The sequence below is a fragment of the Charadrius vociferus genome, unplaced genomic scaffold (assembly GCF_000708025.1).
Source record: "Charadrius vociferus isolate BGI_N301 unplaced genomic scaffold, ASM70802v2 scaffold776, whole genome shotgun sequence".
In the NCBI taxonomy this organism is placed as follows: Eukaryota; Metazoa; Chordata; class Aves; order Charadriiformes; family Charadriidae; genus Charadrius; species Charadrius vociferus.
In genome coordinates this window covers 961,231-971,847 of record NW_009648775.1, presented here as the reverse complement: position 1 = coordinate 971,847, position 10,617 = coordinate 961,231, and the positions used below count along the sequence as shown (strand labels likewise).

Below are 10,617 nucleotides of genomic sequence, written 5' to 3'. Positions count from 1 at the left end.
AGTGAAGTCGGGAGCCGATGAGCGATGCAGGGAAGGCAGGCCAGTCCAGGGTTGCTTTTGGCACCGGTGCTTGCTTGTGTTGGTTTAAGGTGTACGTTAACAACAGGCTCTGTGTGCCGCTCGGTGTTCTGTTTTATCTGATTGGAGCTGTCAGTGAAAGGGGAGATCCCACTCCAGTGCTGCTCTCAGCCGGGCTCTTCGCTCCGCTCCAGGGAGGATGTGGCTGCGGGGTAAGCTGTCAGTGTGCTGATCTGATCAATGTTTTTCTTTCTGTTTGTTTCTCATCTTTAAATTGGTGATTCCATGGAGCCAGTGGTTGCGTGATCACTAGGTCTGATGTCAGATGGGGAGATGGAGACGCATGGCTGGGATGAGGGAGAGGCTGCCATTTTGGTAGCAGCCTGTGCTCACTGCTGATTAAGCATCAATGAAACCGCATTTAATTCTTCAATACAGTCACCAGAACCACAGGCTTTTGGCTGTCTTGTCTGTAAAAACCCTGCTGCAGATTGAGGACTTCTAAAACTAATGATGTTTCTTTGTTTAAATAAAATAGTTTAAAAAAAAAAAACAAACACCTCCATGTGGATGCACACTCCCTATAGTGTGTTAAATACTTCACACAAAACATCTGTAGAGGAGTAAAATATATGTAAGCATTCCTGGTACAATCTTCTCTTGTCTACTACTTCAGGATTCAGATCTTCTTTTCAGTTCAGTTTTAATTAACGTGAGGACAAAATGTAGAAGTTCAGAGGGATTAGTGTTGATGCTTACCTATTAAAATTTAAACAGAAACAGGCATATCCAAATAAATGCACTGACCAGCATCTCTGCAACTTCGACCAGGAAACATTGTGCGAGATCTCATTTTATGCTGCTGCTAAGTCCGAGACCCCCAGTACCTGTCTCTTCCCTTTCTTGGGAGTCGTTTTCTGGGTGGGTCGTTGCTGGTGATCCTGGTTAGCTCTAGTAGTTAGTCATTCCGCACAGCCTGTGGAACTAGACGCTCCAGAAGTTTGTTAGCGTAGAATTAAATTGAATGCAGCTCTGCTGGTTTCTGTATGCTTTTCTTGACTGTATTTCATCCATAATACAGATGGGATGTTATGGGTTGATACCTCTGAGCTGCCAGAAAGCTGCAGGAGCTCTCTGCTGTTTCATGCAGCTGAGCTCTGGTTATTGCTGTGTTGATCAAGTGAGCGGTGCTGTTGAGTAACCTTTTCTGTTCAGTTGGTTTTTTTTTTTGTTTTTGTCATCTTCCTATTCCACGTTCTTTGTGACTTACCATATGTTCCTAGTTGGTTATGACATAAGCATTTAACTTTTTTTTCCTAGGGTGTCTATGCTGGCACTAATCTTCGGTGTTTTGTGATTCGTAGTCGTTACACTATTTCAGGAACTCTGCACGTTCCTTTTCCAAGCTATAGATTGAGATCCACGTAGAACAGATATAGATGTTGTGGAGGAGCATGTGTAAGTGCTTTCTCTTAGAACGTTATATAGTGTGTGAGGTATTCCAGTGCTACACAGCACCTTACCATGAAAGAAGGATTTTTGTCCTTCCCTTGCATTTTCCTCCTGTGCTCCTGTGTTGTCCTCTGTGCCAGGAACATGGCATATATGCCGTGCATCTCAGCCAGTCTTGACCATCTTTTCTGATTTGCTCTTCCGTGGTTCCCCAACGCATTGAATGGAGGATCAGCGTTTCTGTCTGAGTGTAAAAGCATTTGAGTCTTCAGCAGGGATAATCTAGCGCCGTCTGTGATTTCACCACCACTGGTATCCTGGTGATGTGATACAGGATAGTGGCATCCCTTCCGCACCGTGGAGCTGAAGATGACTCGTGGTTTATTGGCGTGCAAAAACTAAAAACAATTACACTGCTATCTGGTGTATTGTCAGATTTTTCCCCTTCCCAGTGGAGGTCAGCTACTGTATTCCTGTGTGCCCGGTGAGGCCTCTTCAGGGGAAAATTAAATAGGCAATCTGGGTAATCAGCGTGTGGGGAAATAGTCCTTGAGGCATAGTCACAGGAACTTTGGTCGTGGTCCAGAACCGTGCTGCACTGGGCAATATACAGGCAGAATGAGGTGAAACTGTTTTAGAGGATGTATTTGTGAGGTCAAAGAAATATGAGTATTTTCTGCTTGTGTTGTTGGTATGATGAACATCACCTTTAGCTCCCCAGCAGTTAACCAGCTAGCTCTTGAGAGTCTACTGCCACTTCTTATGGTGAAGGAAAGTAAATTTTAGAGTTTAAACTTCTAAGTGAACCAAGTTTGTGGACTTGAAAAGGGAGATCCTTCTGTATGTGACGTATATATGGGTTTTGGAGGAGCAGTGTAGCCAGTAGGTTAAACATCCTTGTGCAGATAATGAAAATGGGAGGAATATGTGACCTGCAAGTCTTTTGTTTTCCACAGGAGTAAAAATTTCACCCTTTTTCTTGTTGATATCTTCTATATGTACTGTCCAGAGAAAAGACATGATTGTTCAGTGTTCCAATACAGCTTAATGTACTGCTTGGCGGGGCATGGGGGGCAGGCGTCCCTACAGCTAGTCTTGCCGCTGCTGTGTCTTTTCCCTTCTGCCTGGCAATGACTTTTCTTGTCAAAGATGTAGATGCTGCATTTGAGTTCTTGCAGCTTGTTGCTGTAGACCAGCTGGCTTTTCCTGTAGGACCACTTTAGAGCTGAGCACACCGGCTATTTCTGAGCAGCAAAGTGAAGGTGTGAACACTGTAAATGAAGCAGAGGTAGTAACAGCAGCGAGAATGTGGTAACATGGGTTAGAAACTAGAATACAAGCCCACTGTGAACACAGAGTATATACATACCACTTTTTTTTTATTTGATAATGATATTCCCACTAGCTAGACTAAAAATCCTGTGGGAGGGGAAACAGGGCAGCAGGCTGGGGAGGGATGAGGAAGAGTGTGGTGAGCAGGGTCATAAAAGCAGATAAAATGGTAGCGATCTGGACCTTTCAGAGAAGGGAAATTGGATGTAACAGCTGTGAGTATCTGCTATTAAAGTTGAAAAGAGGAAAAAAAGTAAATTAGAACCATTGCTCTGCTGACCTGGTTCTATCTGCCAGCTCTTTCATGGTTTGAGTACTTTGGCAGCTTCTTCTCTGGCAATTGTTTATTCACACTGCTCTGCAGTGGGACACCTACATTCCTGCAGGTTTTTCAACCTGTGTAGAAGAAAATCTTTCTGAAAGTCTGGATAGCCGTTTTCCTGTTCTTTTTATTCTTCCTTGAACGTTAATAAGAGAATTCTGTCTGCTCAAGAGACTGTATATGGTAACTTTCCTTATTCTGTTTTTGTTTGTTTGAGCAAAACAAAAATGAAAAGTATGTGCAGTAAAACTGTAACATACTGAAAACAGTGAAACAGAGTTTCATATCATCACGTGTTTTCTTATGTCCTGTAGTACTGTCTGTTTGTGACTTTCGAGTGGTCAACTTTTGGGCTGACAGTGAACTCACATGTAGTAACTCACAAAGCATGTAGGGAACGGGCCTTATTCCCTCTCCCTGTTTGTTTTCCTTCTAATTTGTAGGATTACAATAAGATGACAGTAAGGTTAGAAATGAATGAATCTGCTGGAACTGAGTCAGGTTGTGGTGAAAAACATAAATGCAGGGGTAAGCCAGGTTTATTCAGTACCATTTCTAAAATTGTTTTCCTTTTTTCTTGAGGGGGAAAAGAAGACAATATGGGAATAGGAGGGTTTTTTTTAACTTCGGCTGCTTAGAGCTAAATCCTAGAAACTAAACAATGAAAACGAACCAAAGCAGTACTATGAATATAACTAAATTTTGATACAGAGTGATTTAATGGCTTTTTTTTTTTTATCTGCTTTTCTCCGCAGGCTGAACTTACAGGCATCAAATGGCGTAGGTACAATTTTGAAGGTCATGGGGACTGTGGCCCTATCATTTCAGCCCCAGCACAGGATGATCCAATTCTGCTCAGCTTCATCCGCTGCTTGCAGGCCAATTTGCTTTGTGTGTGGCGCCGTGACGTCAAACCGGATTGTAAGGAACTATGGATATTCTGGTGGGGGGACGAACCGAATCTTGTAGATGTGATACATCGTGAACTGCACAGTAAGTTATTCTTTTTCTTTATCTCTTGATTTATATATATTTTTTCCAGTGAAAAAGGAACTGTGTCATTAAAAGCTTTAACTTGCTACCATATGTGATTTTGTCACGATTTATGTATTGAGACCTAAGGAAAAAAAAGCTTGTAAATTTGACTTTTCTGCTGCAAGTGCTCTGCAGATAAAATGCAAAATAGCACCTGAAAGAACTTAGGAGGCCCATATCCAACATCATTACTTAGATATTTTTTTTATTTTTTTGTGAAATCTCAGATGCACTATAAAAAAAAAAAAAACAAAACAAACAACTCTGGCATGAGGTAATAATTGATGGAATAAAACACCTATATTAGAGTCAGGTAAACTCTGTGGCGCCACAGGTAAATCTGCAGGGTCAGAACTTGCCACATTGGTCACGCCTCCATTTCCGCTCAAATCCTGTAGCAAGTTGTAAGAAGTGAACATAATAGAAGGAAGGAAGGGGAAGGTAGGACAAAGGTGACAATGATAAGTTCATGTGGTTGTAAGCTTTATGCAACTTGATTGTCCTCAGTGACTCCGGAATGTGTAGCCTTAAAATGATACAACAAAACTAACTTTATCTATTTGATCCTTTTTGGCTATGATTGTCCACTTTGTATTAATTCCTTTCCCATGACGGGTTATTGCTTTGAGTAGACCTAGTTTGCCTGCAAACTTTAACTTTTAAAAGGTATTTTATTAGACTGCATGAATACCTGTGCCTTATTTTACCTCTTATGTCTTAGATGAAAACAATGAAAGTTCACTAATCCTGGAATAATAATAGGAATTAAAAAAACCAACCCAAACCAATAACAAGGATCAGTTCCTTGGTTTTTGCAGTAAATTTTCATCCTGGTAGCCTTTAGACCTTCTGGTTACTTGGTGATAGCATTTGTATGTCAGTTTTAAAAAACCCAGAATATTGTATTTAAGTGTGCTTTTTGTTGCCCTTTATTTTCCTACCGCTACCACACGCACAGAGTTTTGGTCCTGGGTTATGCTATGTTCCATTTCTTATTTGTTATCCTGTTCTAGCCACCTATCTCCAGCCCTTTACAAACTCTGTACTTTTGTGAATACCAGATTGTTCAGTTGGTAATATCGCCTGTGAAATCACAGATATGAAACCCTGTGTATCTTTAGGCGTATTTCATGCAGGTAGCTATGTGATCATGTATAATTAAAGAGATGGCTCAGAACTGCTGCACCAAGCCATTCCGCTGACATTAATTTTTTATGAGGCACCTGTTTTGAATGAAGGCATGGATAATATTTCTACTTACCCAGCAAAGCTTTAATAATATATGCTTTTCTCTTTGTGAAATACAGTTCATTTAATATTTCAAATGCAGTATATGGGACTTAAGTGTCTTTTTATTTGAGGGGAGTTGCAGGTGATAGCTTCTGTTTCTGTTGTAAATTGATGTAGCTTGTTTATATCTAACATCTTGGTTACAACAATATAACGCTACTTCCAGTGGTAATGGTATGGTGAAGGATTTGAATGTATGAATAGCTGAACCTGCTTGAGGATGGGATGGGACAGAGTATGGCAAATAGAGAACAGCATCACTTTAACACTTTTTTTTTTTTTTTTTTTGCCTGGTCCAAAATTTTATGAAGCATCCAGGCTGGAGCCTTCAGTACAATAAGTTTTAAGTGGAATTAAATCGCAAAATTGTCTGTAAGAGCACTGTTATTTAATTGTCAACAGCAGCGGTATCACACTGATAAAAACCAGTCTGAGCGTAGCGTGTTTCACAACGCTTCAGCCAGCTGCACTGAAGAGATGTGTCTACCCTGGTACAACAGCACTAGCGTTGAGTGATCCTTACTTGCAGTGCTCTCTGAAATTCAAGGTAAAAATGTCTGAAAGAAAAAGATTGTGTAGAGGGATGTGAAGAGATGCGAAGTTGAGTTTGGAGAAAGGAGGACTATGTGTAACTCGTTTAGGGGAATGAAGTGCATGGTAATTGAAAGAAGAAATATGCTCCTGCTAACTGTCAGGACCCTACAGGAATTTGGGAAGTAAGCTCCTTTTCTTATCCCTTCCACTGCAGGTTTTGGAATTCTTTGTAATATGTGTAAATCATATAAGTTTACTTGTTCTATATTAAAAGCACGTTGAAACAGTTGTAGTGACTGATCAGATAATAGTTTAAAGTGAGGTTATTGTAAAAGTGTTACAAGTTTTACTGCTGGTAGGGTTGTCTTGCTCTCTTCAATAGTTTTTTGGAGTTCAAATGTCAGTAGTGACAAAATATTGAACATCAAATTCTGCCAGAATGAGGCATTTATGTACATTGATTGCTTGAAATATGACAAAGGACACTGTTTGTGTTCAATGTTTCATGCAGCAGCGAGGCAGAAGAAACAAGGTTATTTTGCTTTTTATTGTAGAAGCACACCACAGTGCTGAGCTGTTTGATAACTGAAATTAGTTTCCTGACTTTACAGGTTCTTGGAAATATAAAGGACTTTGCACGTGAGCATACAGACAGAAAATAAGTCAGTTACTGAAGCATGGTAATTTACTTGCCTGTCAGCTGAGCCAGGATAGCGTGCTGGTTATTTCAGTATAACCTAGTAATGAAATAAGCTGCATTGGCTTAAAATCTTGGGTTTAGGGGTTGGATTTTCACTGTGGTCAGAACGTGGAGTTCAATGACCAGAGCTTTGGTTTTGTGTTTGTACTCATACATTTAGGAGCACAAGTCCCAGAAATCTGACACTGCAAATCCCAGTGGAAGACTAGAGTCTATCCAAACCACTTTCATCTTTACAGATCCTGTCTTTTGAGATGGATGAACTTTAGGAAATGATTCATGATCTTATTAACAGCCATTCTTACTGAGTATGAAGTTGCTCACAGTGTTTTGGATTTCTGTATTCCTGGCCCGGACTTGTGCTTTAAAAGTGAAATTTTCCTTAGGGTAATAAAAATTTAGTGGCAACTTAAATTTAAGTCTTTATCTTTTATTCATTCAAGTCTAAATTAGAATTACTGATTTTTCTGAACAACAGATTCACTCAAATAATGTTGTATGATATTTAGCACTTCGGTTAAACAAATAAGAAGTCCAGACAGAGAATTTTCTTTCAGAAACACTTTTTAAAGTTTTGCGTATGAACTGTGTGGGTTGCCTTACCTTTACAACATTCAAGGTGGGTGATTTTGGAAGCAGCAATCTGCGTTTAATAAAAGAATTTCAAATAGTCATAGGGAAAACAACTTATAGTTATAAACAGGACGTACTAGGAACAGTTGTTTATGTAGTAGCTTTCCAAAACTGTGTTGATAATTAAATGCTGTCAAGGGAGATTAAGTAAAAACAATTATTTGCAGAACAGCTATAGATCAGTTAAGCAGTTAGATTCGCTAGACAGCTGTGAATTTCATAGATGTGTCTCTTGCACATACTCCTACATTTCTTTTTCCTGCCAGGCTTGGCTCTTGTGTTCTGGTTTTTATTATGATTGGATTTTAAATTTGAAGAAAGACGGAAGATCTTTATTCTGTCCCAAGTGAAAAAAGCTAATTGGTATGGGGTCACTGTGTGGGAGAAAAAAATTGAGTGATTTTACAAGTTTGAAAAACCTGGGAGTGTTCTGGTTGTGGAAGTTTTGTTTTCTCAAGGATAAATGCTATTTAATGATATTACTGCCTGAAGAGGTTTGACAAGTGTTACAGCTGCTGTACCTTTTCCCATAAAAATATTTTTTTGGTAAATTCTACAGAAAAAAAACCTGAAAGGAGAGGAGGTAGTATCTTACTGTTGGCAGGATTTTTGACAGGATAGTTGTAGATTTGCAAGTTGCAGTGATCTCATTTGCATTTGGTGGCCAAATACCATCTGGAGCACCATAGAGAATTTATACTTGACTCTTGGGGTTTTTTTTCCTCCCAACCCACATTTGTATCCTGTGCATTCCACGTAGATTATAAGCAGGTGATATCTGTTCCTTTGTTGCCTTCTTCGCTTTTGTGAAGAATACTTCTGTCTGACATTTTAAACAACCTTTTTGTCTGACAGTTTTGTCTATAAACTTGTAATCTGCATATTGAGTTTATGGACATATTCAGCTTTGTCTGTTGCATCTGTGGTACCAAAAACTTAAGGAATAACTTGGGGATTATGATGTGTGGTGCTACTGAGAATATAGTTTTGGTGCATGGAAACATGACCCGGAAGGTGGACTCTGGGAGGCTGTGAGAACATTAGGCGGCATCTCGAAAATGAATGAGATTCTGGCCATTTGAAAGAAGGATGCGGTTTTGTTTAAAGAACTATCAACTGAATAGCTTGTTTGCCTGAGATCACTGATTCTGGTGGGTATTTGGGATTGCCATCGCATGTGTTCTGCTGTGAAGATAAGACAAACGAATATGAGGAACTTGGGGCGTCAGTGAGAAGCCCCAGACACCCATCTGTACCCTCCAGCCGTTACTGTTGGCCTAAGGAAGGCACGGCACAGAAGTGAAAACCCTGTATTGTGACAGGTGCTTCATCATCCAGTTTCAAAATAGAAGCTTAACTGTACAAAGCTCCTTGGGAGAAAATAAATACAATTTTCCCATTTTGCTACTCTTGGGACAATCATCCTTGAAGTGTTGAAGTTGCAGTGAACTGTTGACTCGTTCCCCTTCAACGGATCAGATTGACAGTTCTTCCCATGCAACCTTTTTGTTGTAGGGGAAAGGGCTTGCGAAGGAGAGGTGAGATAGATAATGTTACTGTTTTCCTGTGCGCTGAATTCTTTTGAGCCAAAAACTTTGGATTTTGTGTATTGTCTCGTATATTGCACTCAATCCATTAATTGCTGGAGGTGCTTCCCCCCAAAAGATACTCATAAGCTTTGTACTATATTTGATGTAGAGGCATCAGGATTTTGATGGAAACTCTTACGAAGAATAGATTATCTTGTATTAATTAGGTAAATATTTCCTGAAAGATTATAGTTCTGGATATTCACAGCTTGGTAAGTTTAAAAAGGTAGTTAAAATTTGCTCTGTGACAGGAAGAACATGGAGCTTCAGTTCATTCCTGTTTGTGAATTCTCGGCGTGTTGGGCTGGCGCAGTTGTGATCCCCATGCGCTGGTAAATGGGGAGAGGAAAAAATGTGAGCTGTAGGAAGGACTCTTTGCAAGGCACCCACGTTAGATCGTGTAGTTGTGGCCCAGACTTAATGGCTGCTATTCTTTCTCTACCTGCAAATTGCTGATGGGTAGATTTTCACCTACAGGAAAACGGAGCATGTCAGCTATGTTTTCAAGCGTGTGTCCTGAGAACAATAACTTGCCGGAGCTCAGTTTGGGTATTTTTATTACAGATGGGTAGGGTTCCTTGTGCTTGCTTATTAACCTGCAGATTGGGAAGTTTATTTTCTCAGTTAAGTCTTCTAAATTAAGAAAATGCTTAACCCATAAATGTTGAGTAGATGGTGTTTTTTCAGTAGTTACTACAGATTTTTTTTTTTAAAAAATATAATCCTGAATTTTGGGAATATTTTTTTTTCTACTAATGTAAAAGAGGATCGAGGAGTGAAAAATCTTCTTTGCTTTCTGCTTCAATATAAAATAGTCTATTTAAGGTTCTTTCAAGGTACTGTGTTTGACTTACTGTAGTTGTAAGGAATTGGAAACTCTTTTAGGGCTACGAAGTATGTTCTTAGATGCTGTGTAGCGAGATATGTTAATTATTGAATGAGAAGATTTTCCTGTCTGTCGAAACATATTTGAAGTGTGTGAAGCAATGTGTAGAATCAAGAATAAGCACCTCTTCCTGTGAATTGGGTATACAAATTAATAGTCTTGCTTTTAATGCAAGTGCATTTAAATCTATTCTATTATAAGAATGTGAAAGCGGGAAAGAAGGGAGTATTTGGCTGCTGAAATTGCATTATGGCTAACTTTGATACTCTCTTGAAATTACCAAGAGGTTATCGCCGTGTTTCCTGCTTTGGTCGGCTTAGCTGAAGGGTGTGCAAGCGTGGAATGTGTGTTACAGCATTTTGTTTAACGTACTCTAGAATACATAAACCCTCTAACTATTGTCCTGCTTAGTACTATTTAGAATGAGAGCAGCTAATATATGGAAAAGCAGTTTATGAACAAGGAATAAAAGGAATCTCTCAGGAGCCGAAATGGAAGTATTTTTGAAGGCTTCAAATTTAAAAAGGAGCTACGAATATCAAGCAGCTGAGTGCCACTTATTAATAATTTGAAGCAAAATCTGAAAATGGTTAATTGCTGGTTCTTGAGTTAAGAGTGGAATCAGCAAGTAGGTTCATATGACAGAAGACTTTATTGGAATATTAAGTTACTGAAAAGTCTGCTTCTGGGTTGATTGCTTTCAATAAGATAAGTAATTTGCATTTTCTTAATTGCCTTGCATAGATTATTTCCAAAGACATGAAAACAAAGTTAAACTTTTACACTCTTCTGGAAAGAAGATAGGATTTAAAAGTGAATTCATACT

At 39.3% G+C, this 10,617-nt stretch overlaps 1 protein-coding gene across 1 annotated transcript in view; it reads left to right on the top strand.

The window, feature by feature from the left end:
* MED13L (mediator complex subunit 13-like) overlaps positions 1-10,617 on the top strand; it is a 186,464-nt gene that overhangs the window by 1,293 nt on the left and 174,554 nt on the right. Inside the window, exon 2 of the mRNA XM_009886736.1 lies at positions 3,880-4,117. Within this exon, the coding sequence (XP_009885038.1) occupies positions 3,880-4,117 (238 nt within the window). The remainder of the gene's footprint in view (positions 1-3,879; positions 4,118-10,617) is intronic.